We start from the raw sequence: 27,511 nt of genomic DNA, 5'->3' as shown, positions 1-27,511 counted from the left end.
CTGCTTCTCTCCCTACCTAATTCTCCTAGCTAAAAGTACCTGATAAGAACACCATCAAGTTTCATCTGTTCCCTCTCTACCATGAATTTTCCTAGGGGATCAATATCCCTTTCAGGTATAATGAGCAACCAAAATTATTTCCAGCATTTTAGAAAAGGCAGATTTTTACTAGCAATATCCCAAGGTAGCTGCTATTTTCTATTTACCTCTGTCCGAATAGAGCTCCTATTAGAGCAGGAGGAGCTAAAGTCCATGTTTGGGCCACATAACAAGTCATAAATGCTGATAGGATAAACATTCAGGGGCATGCTTTCCAGAGAACACAATGCGGGAATGTTCAGAACAAAATGTTATGCTTTAAGTAGTTAATATTACTTCTACAATTGCTTTGATTCTCTATTTAAATATTCAAGGTTTAAATCACTCTCAAATGTTACAATTCACAATGCAATACACGAATCTTGCTGCATCATCAGCATGTGGTGGAAAGATGGATGAGCAGAAGGGGGCAATAGAGCATCAAATCCAAATCTGTGTGTGCTTTAGTCATGATTAGATGCTTGGTGGCACCAAGGAAAAACACGCATTTCCACAGGGCATACATCTCCACTGAAAAGGAACATGGTTTAGGCATGATTCCTTGTGACTACGTTACTCTAGGGTAAAAGTGTAAGCATACTTTTCTCCTCTGATACCTGAATAATGGGAAGATTTTCCTCACCACTTCAGTATGCTGCCAACACAGATCCCTACATCTATCAGAAAAATACCGAAAACAGGTTTTCTTTGTGCAGTTGATCCAGCTGAAAACCAAAGTTTAAGTACCAGTCTTACATCTGAAGTTGAAAAGTGTTATTGCATTTTACACAATAACGGTCCCATTCTGTTCTAAGAAGTCATGTCATGACATGCCTGTCAGTACCCAAACCTGTCATTTCATACCATTGTGAAGTCTTCTTCCTCTTTTGACGAAGGAACACGAAGCAAGCAGGCTCATCACAGGCTGCCTTCGGAAGGACGATGATCTGAACACAACTAATATTGGGTTTTTTTTCCCCGTGGTTCTGACATAGACAAATACAACAGGATAAAACAACATGGATGGGAGAATCATTTCTCCTGCTACATCATGTGCAACTTTTCCAAGATTCAAAATACTGTGCTGTAAGAGATAAGCCATTTTACTAATCTTCATGCACTGCAGAAGACACTTTTGCTAAACTTTCAAGCCATCTGCATAGGTTTTCTGGTTTGAGACCTCTAGAAATAAAGGTTATTCTCAACGTAGAGATGGCAATTGGGAAGAAGTCATCTTTAGTGTGCCCCAACACAATGCTCTGCCTTCCCCAGCCAGAGTCCACCACACTGCCCACTGGCAGCTCCAGCCCCTCAGGGTTCTGTGTGACCCCATAAACCACACAACATTAAACTTCATGGAACCAAGCTCATAAGCAATTCTTTCAGTTTAAGCACTAATGCTACAGGTGCTGGGGGCTAAAAAACAGCCTCAGTTCCACACATCTCTTCCCCCTTGCACATACACTGCAGTTACTACATGCCAACCAGCTGAAGATGAGGAGGGCAGTGGCTGAACTTCCCACCTCAACAGCAGAGGGGAACCAAATAAACATGACATTCTCCCCAGCTCAATTAGCAGTGACTACAGTCAGGGACTAACAGGTCTCCGTCCATGTCATCCATCACCTGCATCTGGAAACTGATACATAGCAGGCAGCACAAGTCCTCCTTCATGTCTGTACAGTAATGAAGTAATTTCTGGCACGAGCTCTAATGGTCTGTGAGTGTATTGGCACCCCAGCACTGCCAGGTGGAGATCTGTACCAATATCAAGCTATAAACACATTTGTAGACCACCACAGAATGGATCCCAGGAGCTAATGGACCTGTTGCTAGACACATCATTTTCTGTATGTTACTGCAAAAGGTGACATTTTCAAAACAACAAAACTAAGCAAATGAAAACAGTGGATTTATCTAACATCCTAAGAAGCCTACACTTTAATACAATGTTAGCAAATGTCATTGAAGTGCAATGAGAACAAGATTCTAGATTAAGATCTCAAATGACTACATTTCTAAGTGCATTGCTGTCTAGCTGGCTGAAAACAATCTTTAAAACAGTATTTTAATGTTGATGCAGAATTTATAAATTGACCCTTTAAATGACACAAGTAGAACAAGCATCAGTGGGAAAATTAACAGAAAAACTGCAGTTTGGTATTCACTTGTGTGCATGTTCTGCTAAAATCATAGAATCATGGACTGGTTTGGGTTGGAAGGGACTCATCCAGTCTCTACCATGGGCAGGGACACTTTCCACTAGACAAGGAAGCTCCAAGCTCCATCTAACCTGTCCTTGAACGCTACCAGGGATGTTCTCTGGGCAACCTGTGCCAGTGCCTCAGCACCCTCACAGGGAAGAGCTTCTTCCTCATATCTGATATAAATCAATATAGCTCCATGAATTTACTCCAAAGCACACAAATCAGCTTTTTACCCTATAAGCATTCTATACATTCTTTCACTGTGAACAAATTATCTTTCCAGTTTTGCAGTCAACCTCAGCCTTTTCCTTCTTTCCCATCATGAGATTAAGAACTAAATTCCCCATTTAAAAAATAATCAACTTAATGTGCACCAGGAAGTGATGACAACTTATTCACATGATATTATTCATATCAACAAACTGAACATTGAGACAGTGTTCTCATCATGCAACTGAAAATCTCTTCCAAATAGCACACACTGCTTCCACTGAGATTAAGGAGTTAAAATAAAACAATAATAATAATAATAGGACAATGATCCCCTTACCAGCAAATCATTATTAACAGATACTTTCTGAAGAAGGCACTCTGGCTTGCTTCAATACTAGTAGCTCATTTTTGTTAAGCAAAATGAAGCAATTAAAATGTAAAACAGGAAGCAAACTATTCACTAAATACTGGATATTCTTTAAAGAAACTCATCAAAGGGTAACCTACACAGCAGAGCAACCAGCACTTACTAATCTCCTAATTATCAGTGGCTTTTAAATAACTCAGCTCTGCTACTATCACTGCTACAGCTTCCTCACTGATAAACAGATAAAGAAAATGAATCAGGAGCTATTTCTTGCCTTGGCTTGGTGACAGCATTACACAATCCCAACTCCCCAGGCTGGCTAGGGAATGCTGTTCCCATTTAACCTTCATTCAACAACAATGGCCTTTATCAGAAAGCTGTGGCACTTCAGTCCTATATAAAATCTTTGCTTCCCCCAGAAGCACAGGCTTGGACACAGTCTGGGCATTAACTGCATTTCTTACCTGCTATAATTACCTTAACATGGGAGTCTGGTTTAAGGGAAATGGTAAGATACATTTTGTTCTTTGGCTGTTGCTAACTATACAGGAGATTAAACAGCACAAATTAACCAAAACAAAATGGAAAAGAGTAACAAAGATACCTTCTGAAAAGTAAGAAAAACAATTCTCTTAAAAAAGAAAAGAATTCATAACTCTTAAACTTTATTCTTCTTAATCCTTTGTGTCCATGTTGCTTTGCTAGGTTAAAATTTACTTCCCCCAAACCTTGGAAACCATCATTTTCAAGCTGGTTTTATACCAGTAGCGTAACAAAATAAAACAAAACATGTATTTGGAGAGAGCAGCCCAACTTTGAGAGCCTAGCCTGAAGACTGATGCTCAAGTTTTAAAAGAACAGTAATGGGAGAAGTGTCAACCCATTTATACTCAATACATGCATAAAAGTAAATTAAACTTCTTTTTAGCTGAGTGTGCCCTTTCACATCAACATGGTAGGCAGGTAAATATATGGACTTGTATTTTAGTATAACTACAGCATATGAAAGGTACTGTCACATGTGACCTGAATTCAATTCCTCTTATTATACAGATGCCTTTTGGCAATATTAGCAATAGTAATAATCTGTAAAACTATTTATTTTAATAGTAATCTATTGGTAATATTTTGACATGCCAACCTATTTAATGAAGAGTCTGTTTTGCTACTACCACTAGCACCCACTTGGTTTTGCTGGATAAGATTATGTCTCCACAGGATGTATGAAAACCAGCTCTGGAGGGACTCCTAGTGCTGTTACAGCATCGCCAAGGAGATGTAGAAAATATCATATCTCACACTGAGATAACATGTATATTATTGCACTTGCACTGTTATCATTGAGGACACACTGCTGCCCAGGAAAAGCCAGACTCAAGCTTATGGGACTGTGCTTTGCTTTCCTTTAAAGACAGCATGATGTTGGTACCTTCAGCACTTCTCCCACTGGTGAATACAGCAGAAATGTCTTAAAGAGCAGCAAAACACCACCTTAAAAATCCCTGCCTAGGAACTAGGCAAAGTAGATTAAAACGTTGCCCTAATCTTACCCTGCTGTGGTGCAGAGAGCTATGCTTGCAGACTGTCTAACAATTCACAGTGCCTTTTCATTGTACCAAATGTAAAACACTTTCTCAGTGCTTGGAGTCTCTCGGGCTGACAGTCTAGCCATGTAAAAAATGTGTGTGCAGAACAGTCTATTTTCAGAAAATTCTTACCCCCATTTTGCTGAAAACCTCAAGAATATTCACACTTTGGAGCACAGGCTTCAAAATCTGGTTGCTGTGTCAGGGATAAGCTTCTGCCATCCCTGTGGAAAGTCATCCAGACTATAAGCCACAAGCCTCTGAAGACCCAGTTTACATTTTACATCTCCTTCCTGCCTATCGTGCTTTTCAGCACTGGTTCTTGATGCAGTTTGACTAACATTTTGCCACCTCTTTAAGCAGAACTTTAAAGATGACTAATGATTTTCCTTTAGATTCAGTCTGCATTGGGCATCACCTGCCTTTTCCATCCCGGCTGATTGTGCTCATGCTACTGCTCTGTGCTGCCCCTTGCAACCTGGTCAGGTGGCTGACAAGAGCTTAACATGGAAATTGCTTTGGCTCTATGGGATGAGGCTCCATCCCCCATTTTTGATGCATGACTTTAGTTTCTATACTTTAACCAAGTTCATCTAAAATCAGGAAGCTACCAAAACTATCATCCTCAATATTTGAAATGGAAGACAGGAACAACATGGAATGCCAAAGATAAGATAGAGTACGTTAATTTCTTGCACTACAGAACCAATAGATACATCCAGCACACAAAATGGACAGTGTGCCTCAATAAAGAGCTCACAATTTCATCTTCACTTTCTAAACCCAGCTGTGACTACAAAGTTACTCATTCTTTAAGGGCTTCCTTTTGAAATGTAGTATTTGATAAACAAAGCCATGCTGACAAGCCAATCAACAAAGACTCACATGAACAGTCATTTGAATAATGATTTCCATCTTTCATATGTGCTATTCTGTTAGTGATTGGAGTTTCTTCTTGATCATAGGCCTATATTCAGCACAACATTTCAACTGTAGCAACAACTCCTGTGCTCTTTAGTATCAATATTTTCCTCTTTAAACCTTGTCTCTCCCCTCCCTTAATTCAAGAACACACCCTGTATTCTAGGGTAACAAGCTTCATATATCCCATGCTAGCAGCTGGAATAGGAGGTCGCAGGAATTCACCTTCAGTTAGCAAGATGGAAGGGGTTCATCTCCACTCAAGGAGGGAAATGTTTGGAAAACAGAAAGCTACTGAGGGTTATAAACATACAGAAACAATATGAGCTGAAAACAACAGGATTATTCAGGGAAAGCATCAGATATGCTTGCCCTGTTCTTGCTCTTCTCCAAGCACCAAACTGTGGCTATGGCTGAGGAGAAAACATGGAGAAACACTCAGGTCTGCTCTTGAAGTGAAACTTTCATGAGTGATAGATGTGGTTAGAACCCAAATGCTCAGACAAAGTTTATTTCATCACATGCTTTCAGGCTGCCTAAAGAATAATCAAGTGACAGCTCAATTAACAGTTTCAAGAGTATCGCTACAATTAAAGTGATTTTAAAGACATCAGTTAAAAAATAGAGGAATAGGAATGAAGAAGAGGATTTTGGCCACATTCGAGGTTGTAATCTTCAGACAAACTCCTGTTGTAGAGTTATGAGGAGACACAGAGCAAATGGCAGCTCCCAGCTAACCCTCCTAACAGGGAGATGTAAATAAAGTTGTCTCACATTCACCTTCTCCTGAATGGGAGGATTATTTCTTCCTCCTCCTCTGAGAACATCATCTGCACTCTCCTGTATGGTACAAGCCTTCCTTGGAAGCCTTTTGTTACTCTGTTTTGGATATGTTGTAGGGCAGGTGTCCAGCACTGACCATCATTTACAGAGGAACCCACATCAGACTTTCGTTTCACTTTTTGTCCAATTCTTAAGGCAAAATTCAGCTTTTCCAGCTACTATTCTATTGTTTAGGTTTTGGAAGAGTAATGGCTCAGTCCAAATGTTAACTGCTTTCCTCTAATGGTTTCTAAATGTGGACCCCAGTGACCTCTTCCATTGCAAGTTGCATCACGTTCACCCTCTAACAATGTCTTCTGGCAGAAGGTACAGCTGGGGAGTTTCAGCAGCTCCATAATCACCGACCTGCATTTTGCATCACTCAAAAGGCAACGCTTAGTTGTTTTCAGTTGACTATTTGCATTCCCTTAAAAATCTCTGCTATAACAAACTCCAGACAGGGTGTTTAAGAAGTACCTATAAGTCCCATCTTTAAGAAGCACATATAAGTCCCATCTAAAAATGTTTATGTCTAAGTATTTAAGTAAAGAGCTAAAATGAAGCAGAAAGCAGCTATAACCTACTGCTGCATAGGGTTTTATCCAAGTGGTTTGAATTTTCAACTCAACTACATCAGCTGTCTCCCCCTCTGAGAATTTATAGAGGTTCATTAATGCCTGCTAATCTCAGGCCATGAATATGGGCTTGGTTTCATTTAACATACACTTACACACTCCATATACAATCAACGTGTATGTATATATATACACATATATATATTACAAACAGTTCCATATTTTTATTTTTCGTTAAAAATTTGGTGGAAAAATACAAATTGCACAGCTTTGACAGCTGAACATACAACTTCCTCCCTTCATTTTTCTGATCTTTTGAGTTAATACAATTACCATTGCAGCAGATCCTAATTCGTTCTCATGGCTACACATTAATGAGACAAATTGCTGTGACGTACAGTCTGAGCAAAGCAGGAGCAGACAAGCAGGCAGCCCAAATTCCACTCAGCTTCTTTATCTCAAAGTACACAAAGGAAATAGAAATGACTTTCTCCACCTTTGCATTCCCACCTCTGAACCACAGAGGTTACAGCCACAGGTACTTGGAAAAATGACAAAGCAGGTTTGCAGTCACTTGAAAAGTATATGCCATATATCTCAACCCTTTTCCTACTTCCCCCTTCTCCCCCCAGGTAAATCTGGAGGTTGGAGTTTGTGAGAGAGTAAACAGGTTGTTTTATGGCAGTGCATTAAAAGCTTTGCATTGCTAACCTGAGGAATACACTGGGGCAGTGTTTTGTTGCCTGAGTTTGCTCACTTTAACAGATTAAAAGTTTGGGAATATTTTACTTTTTCTGCTTATTTTATGCCATTGTTAAGCACTCCAGGGAAGCCAGTAATTTATCAAATCAGCTCATTCTCATACGTGTCAATAGAAACCTTTCTGCCATTAACACTTATATCCAACACAAACACAAACCTCACTTCTAATTGATGTTGAAATTGACTTCTGAAATACAGCCAATGAAACAATAATCTTGGAAGAGACCATGCATGGAGCACTCAGACTGACAGGAGGTTAGATGTGCATTTTAAGTGGCACTTGAAGGAGTGAAAGACTGAGAAGTGAAATCTCTGCACTGTACAAATACACTTAAAAACAGGCATAAACTTAAAAGGCAACCCCAAATCTTTGGTGGCATTTGAAACCTTGACAAACCCCATCTTCAACTTGTAGCTGTGCCAGGAGCATCACTGTAACATGGATGGAGAGCAACAATATTCTGCATTTATGTTTCATCTGACTGGGCAGAAGATGCAGAGTTGCCTCATAGGTTTTGTCTAGGTGGAAAAGAGCAACCAGAGGCAAGGACAGCATTAAATACTTGAATTGCAAGTTCCAGAAGACACCAGGTCATTATCTTTGCTTGATTTACTGAACTTACACGTTTAGTGCTACAGGTATTTGCAAGGATTTGCAAAGGGGGTGGAGGAAGGCAACCAATAATCGTCTGAAACATTAAAAGCAGCTCCACAAAGTGGCCAGACCAATATTTTCATTGCTTCTGGCATAATAAAGGAACTGCAAAACCCACACTAGAACGAAGAGTCTTCTCAACATATGCTTATAAACAGAATGCAAGAAATGTGCTGGGCTGATGAGAACTGCCCATTCTCTCATTGGTAAAACATAATGTCCTTTTGACTGCCATGCTTGTAGTAGAAGAAAATAGATAAGATTTTGGCAGAAAGGCAAAAAAACAAAACAAAGAAACCCACAAAAAACCTTGCAGCCAACCTGTTGGCAGTCAATGCATGTCAGGTTTTGCTTTACATCTGGAAAATGAGCCATGGAAAGGCTCAGGACCATATCAGACACTTCCTTGGGATTTATGTTCGGGCTCTTTATTAAATAAAGCCAAGTCACTTTGGAAGATCTCAAGCTACCTGAAGTGACTTTCTCCTATTTTTATGACCAAGGAAAGAGACAGGAAAACAACAAATCAGAAGAGAACTAGGCACAGAAGAACTGTACACAACCTGCTCCTTAAACAGTGACTACTTCAAGCAAGAGATGCCTTCTGCACCCATTTTCTTCCCACCTCCTAAACTGAAAGCTATAAACTGAAAGCTATTTTCAAGCATGGGTACACAACAGCTTAAACCAGCTAATACTCATCAGAGTGCACCATTTAGCCCTTGGCCAACATACTCAGCTTCCCATTCCCTTTGGTTCCAGGCTTGGTTCAAACCTAGTGCCAGATGCTGGAATTATCCTGTGTGACTTTGTGGCCCATTAGCTTTAATCTCTGGGGGAGCAGCCCCTCTTTGGTTGTATTTAGCTTAGCTGCAAATTGCCCTAGCACCTGAAAGCATTCCAGATAAAAATCAATAGCTAGAGTGAAATAGTTTTAAGCCTTCACAGAGGCTCTGGAACCTCTCCCATGTTATATTCCAAAATCAAAAGAAAATGACCATGATTTGTCTATGCTCATTTTGGGTATGATATAAATGTTTTCCCCAGCATTTTCTAACAGAGGCCAGATCACGATGGGTTCAATTAATCATGAGAAAATGAATCTCTTAAAAAGAAATCCAAGAAGGCAAGAGGCAGAGCAAACTCACCATACACTGTTTCATTCTTGGTTTGAGAGAACAGTGTGAAGTCAAAGGGTAATTTATTCATTACACCCATTTAAGCTTTCACCTCCCTTGAAGCTTCTAACAGAATTAGCAATTTATGTGAAAGGCTATGCTGGTTCTTTCAGTTGTTCCTTAGGAAATTCGAACAGACATGTAATAGTCACAACTTCAAATCACTTTGTATCTAAATGGAATCTGAAGCTTGGTATTTTGCACCATTTTTAAACACAGCACAAAACTAAATATTAAGCTACAGCAACAAAACTGGAAGGAAAAAAGGAATACAGCTAAAACTACTGCCTCTTCCAGACTGGCCTGGGTAGGAAGGGACGTTCAAAGATCACCTGGTTCAACCCTGTGTGTAAGCAACTATGGTGCTTACAGTTATCAGTGCTGGCTGGGGTATTAACCTAATATTCTTTAGTATTCTTTGTATTAAACAAGACTATACTGTCAAGTTACAGAATCTGTCAGATGTTTCAGGAAACAAAGAGATCAGAAAATACAGCTGGAATTGGTGGTTTTTGGAATCCAAGACAGATCCTTTTTGTGGTTTAAGCCCAGCCACAAATCAGAACTACACAGTCTCTGTCTCACTGCCCCCCCCCCCCCACCAGGCCCGTGGTTCCCAGAGGGATGGGGAGGAGAACTGAAAGAATGTAACTCCCACGGGTTGAAATAAGAACAGTCCAGTAACTAAGGAATAGCACAAACCACTACTGCTACCACCAATAATCATAATGATAAGGGAAATAACAAGGGAAGAGAATACAACTGACCGATACCCAGCCTGACCAAGCAGTGATCTAGCCCTTCTGGGTAACCGCCCCGTCCTGGGCATGACATGCTATGGTATGGAATACCTCTTTGGCTAGTCTGGGTCAGATGTCCTGTCTCTGCTTCCTCCCGGCTTTCCCTCCTCCCTGGCAGAGCATGAAACTCACAGAGTCCTTGGTCAGAGTAAACATTACTGAGCAACAACTAAAAGCATCGGTGTTATCAGCGCTGTTTCCAGGCCTAAAGTCAAAACCACAGCTCTGCACCTGCTACTAAGAGGAGAGAAATGACTGCTACTGCTGAACCCAGGACAATCCTTCAACAGATAAATTCCACTTACAGGAACTCTGCACTCCTGCTGACCCATCAAATCTGTGCCCATATATTGCAGCATCAAACTGCATGGAAAATTTTCCTCTCATCCTAGGTCTGCCCTGCTCAGATTTTAATACAATTTTTTCCAGTGGATGAATAATACTATGTGGGTGAATAATACAGTGGATGGATAATACTATCATCTTAGTATTAGTGTGGAATAGAAATCATAGTGGCTGAATAAACTTAGCATGTAGAAGTTGCACACTATCTTGTATAGTGCATTACTCCGTAAATGAATACATTCAGAAAGGAAACCTAACAAGGAAAAAAATAGGGCAGTGGTAACAGAGATAGTTTTAATGGAAAGATAGTAAATAATGTCTTTTATATTTATCCTGGAAGTCATTTGGCAGGTAAATTCTTACTGCCTAGCTGTGGAACTGGGAAAAAACAAACAAAAAAGATAAATCTTCAAGAATTCACCTGCTTTCTGGTGTCACTGCTTAGCTCTGTGGACATTACATGCAAGTGCAAATAACTTCAGTGCAGCGCTCTTGAATGGACTTGTGTGTGTGCATATATATATATATATATATATGTATATTGAAACTACCTCCCCCCCCAAAAAAAAAGTTTGGAAAAAAGGTACAGCTTTTCTTTGCTCTCGTTTTTCCTGCTTAGCAGAATAAACGCTCCCCTCTCCACCCTCCCCAATGAGAACCCCGTTTTCATAACAGTCTATTGCCTTTGCTTCACTTTGCAGTCAGAGAGTAGATATCACAAGCTCTCCTTGACATCCTGAACTTTGTGTTTGCTTGTAGAAAAGGCAGAAAGCCACACTAAGATCTACTGTCCTGCTGACCCCTTTACAGTTATGTATTTTTTCACAGTCTCATCATAGCCCCTTTGCATTCCAGTGCAAAGTGTAAGCTTACTAATGAGGAAAGGAGAATCTATTGATCCCTGGTTTTTCCAAAAATAAGGTACTACAAATAAAATGCATTATACTCAGACAAGTAAAAAAACAGCTTCTTATGCCCCTGAAATAATAGAAATCCAGTGTACATCTGCTCTTTTCCTGGACACACGTCAGATACAAAACTGCACCACCTGGAAAGGATAGCTGCTTTGAGTTGACTACAGAGAGATTCTTTTATCATACCTAAATCATAAGACACAACAGATGTCTCCCATGTAGGAGATCTGGCAGACTTCACCTTTCAGCAACCGTTCACACAGGATCTTGGTTCTCTAGTGTTGAAAACCTATCAGATTGATCACTAAGAGATTCCAGGCAGATCCTCTTGTGAAGTTGGATGTTGAACACCCCACCTATTGACTCAGTTTTCCAACCAAAACTGCTGAGAGATGGTGCTGGGGCAATTGCCATGGTTCAGGATCACCAATGAGAGCAAACAGCTGAGCCAGAAACAAGAAAGGAGAAAAATGGCAATGCCTGTTCTGGCTCCATGGAAAGATGGGGACGATGTGTGTTGGAAACCAGAGAGTGGTTTCATCCAAAGCTTGATGAGTAAAAGAGAGGGCAGTGTTTCCCTGCTGTGCACCACACCAGCCACCTTGTTACCCACCAGTGGCAAAACACATTTTGTTCTGCAATATAATATATGCACACACACACAGAGGTCTGATTGTTGAGTCCTTAGGGTCCTGACAAAGCAGGAAACACTTACCTCATGTCAGGCAGTATGAAGGCTCAGTTGAGCACCAGGAAAATCGGTGTGAACACAGTTGATACTGGTACCCCTACAATCATATAGGCTAGAAAACTGTGTTTTCAAAAGGCAAAGAAAAACTCCAGAGAACAGTGACACTCTGAAATCTTAAAGATTTTGACCTGATTTTGAGAATCCCTGACCTTAGCATGTCATTTGGCATCTACCTAAATGACCAGTACGATCTCAGTAGATATAAAGTCCTTTATTCAAGTGGGCATAAGGCTCAATAGAAAAAGATCTGATGTAACAGATAAAAATGGAGACAGGAAAAAAGTGAATCCATGCTTCAAGAACCAAGATGGCAGGTTGCTTGAGATGGTGACAATGCAGCTCATAAAACAGAGCCTAATTTACTGAGACAACCTATAAAAACTCTCAAAGGCATAACAAAAAATTGTATTATTATTCCCATAAAGACTAAAGGAACATTGGACTTCTCAGTAGCAGAGTATCTGCTGGTTTCTGACAGAATGTACATAGTTACATGGGAGGAATAATAATGCACTGCAGATGCTCATTAAGAAAGACAGGACACGTTTCCAAGAGGAAGATGCTATTTATGTTTCAGTGACCTGACAACATGTCAAATGTAATAAACTAAATTGCCTGAAACAAATCACTTTAATTTCATTTTTTTATACCATTATATCTGTTTGCTCACAACATATCCTCATGTAGCCCATCAGACATAAATCTACATGAGATGAACTTGTCTTAATTTTATACTTATCAAATAGATGAGGTATTCAGCAAGCATTACATCAGATCTGCTGTACAGAACTAGTGCATGACTAATTCATTTTGATTTTACATAGATTTTTATCAGTTCCAAATAACTGCTTAAGGAAAGCACTAGTAATGCAGAGGTTGCACTCCACTGTACTTTGTGTGTCTCCTAAGCTCATACCACGGATCAAAGGGGAACCAGTCCCTTGAGGAGGCTGCATTTCAGCCTACTGAAGGGATCAACTTTGAAGAGGGAAGCCCAACTCTCTCAATGCCTGAAACCAGTTTTACCTAACAGTGTATCATCCATGCACTGGGGCCTCCACATCAGCATCCGTACTGGGGAAGGTAAATTTCAGGAGGAACTGAATGATCTGTGGAGCTTAGAAGCCCACTTTCAGAAAGAAACAACATGACTGCATTGGATGCTCTATGCATCATCTCAGAGTTATCAAATGTTTGGCCTCTACCTCATAACTGGAGGTTTAATTAGTGTTGAGCTGTTCATCCTGAAGAATAAAAAAATAAGAACAAAAATCTAAAGTAACCACAATTAGCAGCATTTGGTTTTAATGCTTAAAGTGACTTGTCTTTCACAAGAATAAACCCATGTCCTAGCATTCTCTGAGGACTTAAAAGAACTCTTAGTTCCCAAAAAGGCAATTACTCACAGATAATGAGCAGAACTCTGCCATCACTACCTTCTACTCTGCGAGTTTCTGCTCAGAAGAACATCTGACCTATTAAAACTACAGCAAGCTTCAGGATAGGAAGAATTCTATTTCTTTTCTTGCTTAGCCACAACACATTTATAACCTCATATCTCAAAATACTTCTTGCTTAAAATGCAAAGCAGAATTATCAAGTGCAACTGAAATTTTAGTCAAACAGACTTTTTTTTCCTTAAACTGAAGTATTCCCAAACTCCAGTTCACTAAACCAGCTTCAGGTGAGGTTTGTTCCTACACGACATTTCTATGCCAGTTGAATCCCAGCAGAAAGAAAGGAAAATCAGGAAGAACAGCAGAAAACAATCATGAAGTAGTTACACGCAGCCAATAGTGGAAGGTCTGTAAGAGGCAAAACCAGTTTTTCCAGCTGCAGATCTTGTCAGAGAATATGTGATTTTTTGGTCAGTGTAGTTTTGGGTTTAACTCAGAATCTAGGGAAGGAGAACATCCAAAACCCCAGTGGTCTCCATAATCTTTTCAGCAGTAGGAAATTCAGAGTTAAACAACTTCAATTGTTCCTTACTGAGATCACAAACTGAGTTTCTCTCCCACACCCCAGACACACTCCCTAATCAAGAGGTTTATCTCCCTCTTTCCCCTCTTCTGTCAAGAATATTGCAAAGTATAGCTTTCATTCAAGTACAAATGATTAGAAAGCACTGACATTTTTAGAAGGTCATTCTTCTTCATTAACTAGCCTTTCTGAAGGTTCTTGTACGTAACTTTGCATTCCCAACCCTAATTACTCTGTACAACCAGTGCTCTCTCATCAATTTACAATCTTCTGACAGATTACACACACACACAGCATTTGACAACAAGCATTCTACAGAATTAGGGAAAAACCAAACAATTGGTAGGACAACTACTGCAAGCCAAATATAGCAAAATGTGCTTTGAAGCCCATGTGTAGGTGTCAGCAGCAGAAGCACCAGAACTGTTAGTAGCATATGTAGAGATAACACTTCCCGACCCATGATCAGCCCTTCCTTACCTACACAACCATCTGGTTGCCAAGGAAATGGCTCTTCAGAGATCACATACTGACATTACTCAGTGCAACTGTCTCTTAGATATCAGATGTGACACATCTATCAAGTTTATGATTGGCATCTAAAAGAGACTTTCCAATGGTCAACAGCAAAATTAGCAATACCTCAGCTGACCTCAGGCAAAGTCTGAGACAGAAAAACATTTCAAGCATGATGCTTATATATTCCATCCATTGTGCTGTTATTTACATTACTTTTAGAGTAAAAGAAAATCATTTTAGCCAACTAGCTAAAACCACTTGATTCTCATTACCTCTGATGCCACTTAAGGATAGCATGAACACCAAAAACAAGCAAGGTGATTTTTAATTCTTTCCATCATTCAGTGGACTAAAGAAACTTTAATCATTTTTTTAAATAGGAAAATACCCATTAAATATGTGCTCAAGTGAACTGTGCATGCATTCTTCTTTGGTCTGAAGTGAAATACCTTTTGCAACATGCTGGCCATTTAAATGTCAATTCTTCATGTCCCCTTCAGTTACTTACCTAAAAAAAAAGGAAAAATACATTAATTTTCCATATTCTCAAATCTAGCATGAATACATACCTTGCTCCCCAGTAAGTCTTCAGTAGTTGTAAGTTAGTTAAGACTATTAGGGTCATGGGGTTTGGTTATATTATTAGTTTAAATGACATGTTTCCGCTTTACTTCAGCTAAACATTCAATTTCAGAATATTTTTTCTTATTATTGCTTTTTTTTCCTCCCCAGTAAATGATTTCTAAATAAAAGCTACCTGATTTCTATATTTTGTCTGTTTGTTCTGCAAGGAAAAAAAACCTCATAACTGCAATCACAATAAGGAAATATAAAACCTTCCGCAAAGGGATCCCAACATGGTCTTCAGTATGGACTTCGTAGAGACATCTGTGCTATTTCTTAAGAGCTACTGGCAAGAAAATGTATTTTGGGCAGACAGAGGACAGGACAGCAACCCATGGGACTGCAGATGACATACTCATTCTATAGATTCAGATACAGTATTCCCATCAATCTTCATAGGACCCATATTTTAACTGCCCAGTTTCCCTTCAGTTCTGTCTCATGGCTCTGGAGATTAAACAGTTTACAGTAAGTACCACGGCATGTCTGAGGACCTAGTTACTATTGAGAAAGTAGAATAAAAACGTTTGCTATCAACACCTGCCTCCTTACTCATTCACTACTTAATAATGTCACCCTCCTCTCTGACCCTCACTTATCCTCAAAAGCCATAAAGCCATTTCAGAAGCCAGTGCTCCTTTCTTACCCCTCCAGTGCTTCCGAATGGTTGTATTCAAGGCTTTTCCCTTCCAAACTTAAAATTCTTAACCATAACCATGTCAACATCCAGAAACAACCAGAATTTGTGATTCTTAAGTGATTAAGTTGACATTATCACAAGCAAATGGAATGGTACTTTATGCTTGTCCAAATGATAATATAAATAAACCCATTCCACAGTCCTGTGATTCCCTACACTGCAGAGAAACGGGGTTTTTTACTTATAACATTAGCTACTGTCCTAAGGCACTTCTATAAAATGACTGCAATTTAAAGAACAACTTCTGTGACAGATCAGACAGATTTTGAGAAGTATTTGACAACACAAACAGCAGGTAACAACAAGAACAAACCAACCAGTGCATACTATATGCCAAGGAGGAATCCCACTAGGCTTCTGCCTCCAACCAGTCAAAACACTGAGTTGGTTTCAAACTCATAAACATGGGATTGGTATAAAATTGGCTTGAATGTCTTTATTTTAGGTTTTGTTTGCTTCCTTGCTTTATGAGGATCACATCTTCCAGGTTTTCTGCTTAAGAGAAATGAACTAAAATACACCTGAAAATGAAAACCCAGAATGGTCACGTCATCATATACTCCTGGAAGGAAGAGCTGTAATGGCTTTATCGGTTGTTACATGAAATACCAGCAAAGCAAAGACCATTGGCACTACCAGATTCCAGTCTCACGTGAAAGACAACTGGAGCACAAGTACATATCATCCCCCACAACTAGTGACAGAACTACACCTTCCAGTCAGAAGCCCTGAGAGCAGCATGTGCATGACAAGCTCATAGTTCTCCGCCACCAAAATACTGTTTTCATCATTATCCACTGCATCTGTGTGTATTCAACGAAACCTTTCCAAATCAGCCCTGCAAAACATGAGGTTGTAACTTCCTAGAGGTCCTGTCCTCCCTTTCTCACCCAGGAGAACTTGCTTGGAGCCTGAGCATCCTTATGGGAAAAACCCCTGGCACAGGCCAAAAGCTGGTGCCCAGCAAGACTGCGCTGGCAGAAGCATCTTGGCTCAGATCTAGGTGCTGGCATCTGTTGTTCTCCATACTCATACAAAGAGACTGAGCAACAACTACAAGTGTCAATATCTGCAAATCTCAAACCATCTCAAGTCCTAGTTTTCCCATCCACATATTACTCATCACTCTCCTATGAATTGCATTTATTCTCACTTCTTTTCTAGATTCAAACTGAAAATAACTTTAAAAGTTTACAAAACATACTATAAAAGGTAAGACTGTCTCAGATGATCCTTAAACTACCCAAAATATATCTTTTTGAGCACTGATTGTGAAAAGTATTTTATATTGCATCCATATTGCATCTATACTAGTTTTGCCATATGCTGGTTTTTCAGATGCTTCCTTAACCAATAGCACAACTTGAAAATCATAAGAAATGTAGGTGAAACCCATAACAACTAAATAGTATCTATATTTCACCAAAAATTCAGCTGAATATCTTTAAATCACTATCCCATACTTGCCAGCATTAGGCTTGCCCAAGGTTTTTGACAGAAATTCAGCTGGAGATTTCATTCCTTCACATAATGAGCTCACACTGCACAGAGTGAACAGGCTCAGCACTAATTCTGCCTGTACAAAACTGACTATTTTTGACTGAATTTTAAATCTCTGCCAAATTCAGACACCTACTGCACAAGTTCTGCTGCTTACACCTCCTGTCAGCCTGCTCTTTGATGCCTCTGAATGAGCACTTCCATTTTTTCCTGGCAGAACTCTCATTATCATCCTCTTTCAAAGCAGAAAGTTTTAGTTCTCTAGTCCATATGCATGCACATGTTCAGTCTTTGTCAAGAGAAACGTAACTGCCATCTACAATTCATACTTTTCCAGGGTATGAAATCATTTCAGGATTTAAAACACTATTGTGCTTTAACTCCAAGATGTATTTAGCTGATGAAAACACACTTTTGTCCTTGAAATGACAACTCAATGTATTACTGCCATCTGGCTCAAAACATCTGGTGTAATGTGCCTGGGTTCAGGTTTCGTCCTCCCTTTCCCTTATCTGAAGATAAAGCATAGTTCTCAAGATTAGTGAGAAAACAAATCAATCCTGTTTATCACAGGCACTCTTATTGCTGGTTTTCCTACAGTTCTTTACAATGGTTAGCCATACACCTATTCCACAGGTAATTCTGAGTGATGATAAAAGCTTAAGTGACTTTTTAGCAGTGCCTTCTTTGCCATTTAAAACGCTGGGAGGGCCCCCATACAAAGAGTACATATTAAACTTCAAGTAGTACAGCTAAAGCTTATTTCTGTGTAAAGATATCTTTGCCCTTTACCATTTGGCAAATGTTCCCCTGGTTCAATTGCCTGGAGCTGAAATCAAGACAAGCACCCCTTGTTGTGCATTAAGAGTGATCATCAAGAAGGCACATTCTGCAGCTGTCCTTTGCCTATTCTAGCTGCACATCACAAGCATTCCTCACAAATGAGGTGGACATTTGTCTTTTGTTACTGTAAAGCAGGAAACAAGGATCAGACAGACTCCAAATGAGGCAGCACCTACACAAATCATTTTGCACCTTTGCAACCCAAGATTGTACTGATTCAGGAGCTGCTCTGTGCAAATGCAGGAAGACTTCTTCATCTGGCATCTCAATTGCTTCCTTCAGGGAACTCCAAGCCACCATCAGGCTGAAGTGACAGCTGCTTGAGGGCAAGTGTTGCTGCTGCTCTTCCACCTCAGCTATTACCGGGTTTTGCAATTGTCACTGCTTCTAGCTGAAAAAGATAGCTAAAGAGCTTGACTTGTGACAGTTACCCAATTCTGCACGCTTAAGCACATCATTAAGTAGGATATAGACATGGTTTGAACATCTGCTCATTCAAGAAAGCAGTGAAGCACATGTTTGACCAGCAACGTTCTGCAAATCTCTTGTGTGCATTATCCCATGGAAAAACTACATCTCAGAACTCAGCTAGTGCCAAGGAATGCCATAGATCTCCACAGAGCTGTTTCAAGAACACTTACAGTCTTGAAGAATACCTGCCTTCTACCCACCAAAAATAGAGATTTCTTTGACCATGGGTAGTGTTCTCTATCTAAGCTAGCCAAAGAGTATTACATACTTAGATTAGGCTGTAAACTCAATGCTGAGGGTGAAGATCCTGCTCTCAATCAGGTGAATAAAGCATTTGAGCTTATAAAGCCAATACAATCTGAGAATCCTTCCTGAGTTACTCTGGACAAGCATCTCAGTTTCTGCTGTGGAGTTGCTCCACTTGGTATAGGTAAATATTTATTGGGTTGGGGAAAGGCAATGCAGAAAGTGTGTCATAAAACAGTGAAGAAGCCAGAGTCCTTGACGAGCCATTAAACACTACATTGGTGTTACCTCAGGCATTCCAAGTGAATCTAGCAATGCTGGTAAAACATTAAAATGATTAATCTGCAAGGTAGGCTCCACCATTTGTATGATTGTGTCTTTTCACACTCTCTCCTCCCCCTTGTTCAACACCATCCTAGATTAACACAAAAATTAGGACTGTCAGAAATGTTACTGTATATGATAAGAATTACTTTATTTCTCTCTAATATTATTGAAGATAATTATGATACCCACTGCAGAGAAAGAAATAATGACCACATTAGTAGCAGATGTCATAATACCATAAAGACACATGAGAGTGTAAGCCACACTTCCTCCAGTTTGAGAGGAGGGTAAATTTGCAATAGTTACTATGAAGCAAGGAGGAAAACAGTATAACAGCTTAAATACTGAGCTTCTTGTGAAACTGAATTAGTGCTGATAGACGAAGCTGTCTCTTGTCTGTCTAACAATAACAAGTGATCCTCCAAACACTGACTGAAATTGTATTAACTGGTAATTACACACATAAATAAAGCTATGACAATGAAATCACATTTTTCCTACTACTGAAGAGGACTTGGAAGGAAAATAGTTTAGTCCAAATCTGCCATCCACTCAGTGAAACAGTGACAGATCTTCCTTCAGGATCTGTGGCCACCAAATGAGACTAAGAAGCTGCCTTACCTCCGAAGCTCTTCCAGGAGTCAGAAGTGGCTGGTAAAACACTGCTGTCTTAGTGATCCCCCTGGTAACTGCTTGGGCTCACCCCACATCCACCATCACTGCATTTCTCAGTTTCCGTGCTAGGTTCTTGCATCTGCTTACAGCACCTTATGCAAGAAGCAAACACTGTGGCTTTGTTTGTTCTTTAAATTAGAATGTGTTTAAGAGCAACATTCTTCCAACCCACTGGCTTTTTTTTTCCTTTAATGTAAAATTTATTATGTTTATAAATCTTATTTTGAACTGATCTTTTAAGAAATTCAGTATTATTTTTTGCCCCATTTTCTGCTACAATTTATCGCAGTATATTGACTTCTGAAAGATGGTGAAGCTTTGTATGAATTCAGGCTTGGAATGGGAACATGGGTTTAACAAGGTTTAACCCCTTTCAGTCAAGCTCCATCTCAGAACTCTTAATTTGGAGTCAGAAAACTGTACTATTGCTTTAATCTTAGATTTGTAGATAAAACTGACAGCAAAGATAAGAAGCAAGAAACCATGGGGCTATGCTCATGCTCATGACAGTAACAACAATTATGCATCAGGAAGTTGTAGGAATCCTTCCAAATAGTGAAGATCAAATCAAGCAAAACTGGGAGCACCTACAGGAATAACAAATATACTCAGTTCATCTTACTTTTAACTCAGTGAGGCTCACTCCAAAGAACCATTAACACAGAGCAAGTAATGACAGAGTAATCTTAACTAATAAACAGCATTCTGATACTGAATGAATGGTGGACTTCTTGGGAGACGACACTGCCTAAACTGTTAAAAGTGATGCATTTAAAGAAATTCACCTATTTCTGTGCTAAGGCCCTTTCAGACCCACTTCAAGAGCTGCTGTTTTCCAGGGTTTCAGCATCGTGGCAGGGCACGGAGTCATGTGGATCACGGGGAAGGAGAACAAGTCCTGCCTTTGTGCAGGTCCTTGGATGGCAGGGAGCTCAGCACACAGCTACCAGGCTGGCAGGGATGGTGTCAACTGCACAGTATGACCGATACTCAAAGCACCCATTGCAGGAACTCCTTCACTTTGACAAAGGCTTTCAGAGTCCAAAGCTATTATCCATATTTTCAGGTTAAAAAAAATCCTCCCAAAAAATGCTCTCGTGTCTAACTGGAGCTTTAATGTTACACAGCCGAATTCTGCAGACTCTTGGAAGCCTTTTGGTACTATCTTAAGAGCAGCAACTGCATCAAAAGAGTAATTTAGTTTCTCTTCCTCCTAACCCTAAGCACCAACAAAGATATTTTTAAATAGGTTTTGAATAGTTTAAGTCCCCCATGTACTTACACTGTCTACCTTAGAGAATGACTGTTTTGCTTTAACAGCAAATACACGATCTTGAGATTTCCAGTTATATCTTGAGGGCAGGGCGGCAACCCAACATACTTTGTTATATATACACATACACACACACGTAGTATCTACATAAAGCAATAATATACTATTTTGTATATTTGGTTTCATTTACTGTGATAACATTTAAAGTGCTAACATGCAAGTATCTGATACCTAGATCCAAGGTACCTACTGAAGTAAATCCAGGCATCAGTAGCAAAGCAATCTATTAAGTCCTTCAGGAAAGTGGAGATAGAATATTTCTGCTCCTCCATCATAAAAAAAGAACAAGCAAAAGAGAAGAGCTCATGACATCTTTCTCTCCAGAGCAGCTCTGAGTTCTCCTCCCATATCGTCCTTTTGGAACTGACACGTGGAAAAAGCCATTTGACATTTCTGCTCCTCACAAAGCATGGTACCGAGTTAATTCCAACTTTGACTACTGAAATGTATGCATGGAGCAAAACAATCTTTCACAGGAAAACCTAGAAACCATTTACTAAATGTTATACTGATGGCAACCATTATGAGATGTCAGGTTTGATACTACTTTTGTTCTGATGCAAACAGATGTAGTGTTAATAGCAGGACTGTTGCATGACACAGTGAAGGGATAGCACCTGTTGATTTTGCCCAGGCTACATGACAACCCCATGCTTGCTACCAGATTGTCCTCTAATATCTCACCTTCACAGTTCTCCTTTGGAAACTGACAAACTACTCTGAATCCCTTCTTATTTTTCCTGTCACAGAATAAATTACTCCACGGGCCTCAAGAATATGACTCTTGGGCACGTTTTCCTCATGTCACCCATACATTCACTACATTTCAGGAGGGGATTTGTTGATTTTTTCCTAATGCAATAGACGAGACTTGCTATAGTTGATCCTATTTCTATGAGCATCACACCAAGAGCTTTATTTAAGGATCAACACATCATCGTGCCCAGCACAGACACAGCAGAAAACCTACTCTACTCCAAAAGACTGGAATCCATGACCAATTCTAGACTGGAACAGGACAGCAACAGCAAAGTACAAGGAAACAAGGAGGCACTGCTCAATTGGGCTGAACACACAACACCGTAAGACACACTGAGAAGCATGCTCTACAGAAACCATGGTAAAACACGATCAGAAGAAAGCTTGTCTGCACGCAAGGAAAGTGGAAAGCAAACAGCTGTAAGCTTCTGTTTGAAGGGCAATGAATATCATAAGTTCATATTATGACCTGCTTCAAATAAGAAGTCAACAGTTTATTAGTAAATAAAGGGTGTTGTTTTGAAGTGGGGAGAGAAGCAGCTCTGGAGGACTCTGCAAATGATACTGTTATATTCCATATTAGGGGAAGCCTTTTGGTACTGTTTGAAGAAGAGCAACTGCATCAAACATGAATCCAGCAGGAGTTTAAAAAAAACCCACTTTGTTTCATGTTAACACTTTACTTTCATACTGCACAAAAAGCCTAATTTTGGCAAAGACTCCATTGCTTTCATCACCATGATACAAATCTGAGCAAGAGCTGTGAGGATGATTAAAAAAGGCATGTGTCAAAAATGCCATGCAAGAAAAATCCAGAACATTCAGGTTCTATTCATGCAACTGAGTAAAACCCATCTAAGTACAGACTGGCAGTAAAAGAAGCATACCTATGCAAGCTGTGCTTAAGTTAAGGGGGATAGCCAGTTATTATGGGGGGGGGGGGAACAAAACAAAATGAAACCAACAAAATCAAGAGTGGAAGTCATAAAGAGAAAACCAAGTGAAAGTTCTGCTGTAGTCTTGTCAATATGACAATTCCAGTATAGACAACATGTCTAGAAGTGGTTAGATGTATTTCAGTTCGGACTAGAGACCCAGCATTGTAAACACCTCAATGTTTTCTGTACCTTTTGGGTCTCCACATTATGCAGTACTCAGTTTTGAAAGATAACTATATAAAACTGGCAGCTATTCCTCAGATCACTAGATCTTTTTCATTTGAAATATTAAATCCTCAAACCTGCTATTTTCTCATCCCCACAGAGAAGCAGCAGCTGCCATAAAGCAGCTTCAGCACCTCAGCAGTCAGGTCAGAAAACAAATCCCACACAGAAAATGCTCTGAAAGTCATTATCCATCTCCAGCAGCAGTGTTGGTTCCTTGCCTGTAATGTACAGTGCAGAGTTTGGCTTGTAATACTGAACATGGGAGAAAGGAGGGAGAAAGAGTAAAGGGATCATCAATCAATCTGACATTCCTCATGTCCCTGAATAGGTTCAGAGACTACTGATACTCATTAATGGCCAGCAGCAGATAACTGTCCAACATAATTACACACCATTGCATCCGCTGAGAGAACAGAGGATTTCGTGCTGAGAACATGCAAAAAAACCTCTTGGCAGGAACAACTGCTAATTCACTTCCAAATCAGTGATACATTAGTTTATAGCATTAGTGTATTTAGACACTTTCCGAGACACCTCACTAGCTTTCCCATGCGACCAAAGATCTCATTGGCTTTCTCAGATGTCCTTGATGACCATGTTCACTCATCCCTAGGACTCCTAAGCCTCAGGGCTTGGCTTCCCAGGACATTCACTAGGTGCCAAGCAGCTCAATGTACAGTTTGAGAAGGACACACAGGTTGTGGCTTCTACTCATCAGATAAAATGATCTATGCAGCCCACAATGTTTGGCTTCCATCCTATTTTTATGCTGTGTGCTCAAAAGGCCTTAGCTTAGCAGTCTTTTATTTCATTAACATTCAGATGTTGATCTAATTTATTTAATAAGAAAGGAGAATATAAGTGTAACTTGGTTGAAAGAAAAATAATCTTCCTTACTGGGTCTTGCTAGACTTGCAAGTTACTACCTACTCTATAGCGAGAGGTTACTGGGGAGCAGAGAGGGATGACACCGCACCAAGCAAAGAGGACAAGAGCAGATAAGACTGTTGTATTTCAGTCCTGTGATTCCCCCAAAGCTGGTAGCTCTAGCAGTGCCTGAACAGCTGTAATATAAAACATACTGAAGGGCCATAAAGCTCTCTAGCTGAGGAGGAAGGAATCCCAGTCATTAAGGTATGTCCTTATTATATTAAGGACCAAAGAGGACTTTTAGTGCTCCTGAGCTGACAGGCTTTGGTGTTTCACTCCTCTTGCTGGTTGCTAAACCATTAGCAGATCATAAAAACATACCCATGATCCTGGTTCCACACAGCAGTTTGAGGATTAAGTAACTTGTGACCTTCAGGTCAACATTTCCTAGCACAGTACAAAAAGCCTCATGAAGGAAAGTTTCCTCACAGTCTGGGGAGGTGCCACAGGGCAGAAACAGAGGTTAAAACTCCTATTTTTCACTATCACAGCCGTTTTTCTTTCAATGTCTTTTAATAAATGATTTCTATTATGTAACTTAGAAAAAATAAGAGGTCCCCAAAGAACACTAAGAACTTTTATTTGCTTCAATAATGAGAAAAGGAAAAAACAAAACAAAACAGGGGTAAGAAATTTAGGTTAAAACTTGCAACACCTCTTTCATTTTGTACTCTTCCTAGAGCATAAAAAGGACAAAATATTTGCTTAAGCTGGAGATGAGGAGGAAAAGTAGGGGCAAAATAGAAGGAATAGGTGAGCAAGCAGCAGTGAGCAAGCACAATAGTGAGCAAGCACCTCCTTCAATATCCAAAATAAGCTTTTATTAAAGATAAATTGGGAAACCATCTCTTCAAACAGAAGTAGAACATTCTGCTTTCCTCCTGTATTTGGCCTTCTAGAATAAGGAGCCCCCGTTTCTCATCAGGCAGGCTGCCTAGTAGCTGTCACAGTGGCAGACATCCCACTCTCTGCCTGCCTCCCCTGGCCTTGATACTTGTGGAACAAGCTCTGCCCCAAGAGCCCTGCAGCCTCATCAGGTTCCCCCATGCCCTCTGCAGCCCTTAGAATCATAGAATCATAGAATCATAGAATGGTTTGGGTTGGAAAGGACAGTAAGATCATCCAGTTCCAATCCCCTTGCCATGGGCAGGGACATCTCATGCTATACCACATCACCCAAGGCTCTGTTCAACCTAGCCTTGAACACTGCAAGGGATGGAGCATTCACCACTTCTTTGGGCAAAATGTGCCAGTGCCTCAGCACCCTCACAATAAAGAACTTCTTCCTTATATCTAACCTGAACTTCTCCTGTTTCAGTTTAAACCCATTATCTCTTGTATTATTATTGCATGAGCTTATTGTATTAGCTTGTGCATTATGCCTGCAGGTCCAAGCTGGCTGGTGGCCAGGCAGTCTGGGAAATGGAAGGGGTAAGCAAGGTCTGCCTGTAAATGACAAGGCAGCCATGCCCATTGTCTGATGGTACCAACTGGTTAGCACAGCAATTTACACAGATCTTTTCTGGCCCTATATGTGGGATATATAACCCTATATATCCCAATCCTATATTATAACTCTTATATATAATATAGGATATATAATCCTATATTCTAACTGAAGGATGGTACTGTTCCCCCTCCCTGCCTTCCAGATAGGAAATCTCCAAATCTGAAATCCAGTGGAAAACATGCACCCTGGGAATTATTTTCTGTTTGCTTTGGTTTTAAACCAGACACTTCTGGAAGTTGATCTATTTGGACTTTGCTTGTATTTAAGTTAAAAGTGATTTAATTGCTAACATCCAAGAAGAACAGACCCACAAGGAAACATCAGCATGCACTGTACCATGCATGGACTTTCTGCATGAAGAATAAGATGCCCAACTGAATCCCAGAGGCTTTTGATTTGACAACAGTGCCACTAACAACCACAACAGAACTTCGGGAGTGTATGATAATGTGTGACTATGCACTAGCTACACTAGGGAAATATTTTGCATTAACCAGGAAAATATATATGCTTAGGTAAATCTATTGCCTTAAAAACATCTGTGTGCATTTGCACATGGATAACTTGATAACCAGGCTCATGCCAAACACACCCAGGTATCACTTTCAGCCCCATTCACCCTAATATCTTAATTTCTGAAGCACAGCCACCAATCTGCAGCCAAATAGTTCCTCCAGAGCTCCTCAAAGCAGCTTTTCTGTTTGCTTTTGAAACACTTGTATTTTTTTTCTTTAAATTATGTCAAAAGCTATATTTGTAAGCAAACCAAATTAAGATTCCAAACCCTCCCATCTCAAAAATGATACCATATCATGCAATTATTGCCATTTCTTGCCTTTATTGTTAGCAAAAAGACAGTATTTTTCCATATTAAGAATTGCTGCCAGTTGTTCTGTTCAACAGCCTCTGTTGTTAAACATGTCTCGATAAAAACACACTCAGGCCTTAACAGAACCGGCTGTGCCCTAAGTGGGTTTTCCATTTGATCTGCTGTATGCCTCATAGGCTTTTTTGTCTGCTTGTTCTAGCACAAATGCATGTTTGGTATCACAACAGTGACAGCTGACAACTGGTTTTCCTGTTTGCAAAAGCTTTACCATTCATCCTGAACCAAAAGCATTTGTCATGTTGCATGGCACTGAAGTAGACTTAATTAGATGAGGCCATTACAGTTGTCAGTGCCAGGCTGAAAGAGTTTGGGAGAACAAAAGCTGGATTTACCTCTCTGAGAGCCTGGGCAGGGAGCAGCAGTGATCTGTGCAAGTTCACAAGGGGAATCAAGAGGAGATGAAAATGCATGTAAGGTAATATTTTCATTACAAAGTAGAAGAATAACTGTTGTTAAGTGATCAGCAGGATGTTCCTGCCAGCTGACAGCACCACCCTCAGGACTCTGACAACATAAAGTGAACCTCCAAGTCCCTCTTTCATATATTACTAAGATGCAGGAAGATACCTTTGGTGCTTGCTCTACTGCTACATGTTCCTGTTTCCACGATAAGGAGCATTGCCTGGTATGTGGTCATACACAGCAATAGAGCTGCAAAAGTTAATCAGAATAGATGGAAGTCCCCGAATTGCAGAGAGAATCCTCCAAAATATCCTTCTGGGACAATTAAAATGAAAAATAAAGAAATCCTTAGAGGTCATAACAAAACAGGTCCTGCTTGTAGCTAATGCCAGAGACCACAAAGGTCCTTAGAGGTCATAACAAAACAGGTCCTGCTTGTAGCTAATGCCAGAGACCACAAAGG

General features: G+C 40.0%; 1 protein-coding gene across 1 annotated transcript in view; it reads right to left on the bottom strand.

Annotated features, from left to right (window-relative positions):
- Nucleotides 1-15,181, bottom strand: part of LOC101873589 (ankyrin-2) — a 263,057-nt gene extending 247,876 nt beyond the window's left edge. Inside the window, exon 1 of the mRNA XM_034064591.1 lies at nucleotides 15,123-15,181. Coding sequence (XP_033920482.1) covers nucleotides 15,123-15,143 — 21 coding nt within the window. The 5' untranslated portion in view covers nucleotides 15,144-15,181. The remainder of the gene's footprint in view (nucleotides 1-15,122) is intronic.
- Nucleotides 15,182-27,511: the final 12,330 nt, after the last annotated feature.

The sequence above is a fragment of the Melopsittacus undulatus genome, chromosome 7 (assembly GCF_012275295.1).
Source record: "Melopsittacus undulatus isolate bMelUnd1 chromosome 7, bMelUnd1.mat.Z, whole genome shotgun sequence".
NCBI classification, from domain to species: domain Eukaryota; kingdom Metazoa; phylum Chordata; class Aves; order Psittaciformes; family Psittaculidae; genus Melopsittacus; species Melopsittacus undulatus.
The sequence above is the reverse complement of the archived record's forward strand: the minus strand, read 5'-3'. Positions and strand labels throughout refer to the sequence as shown.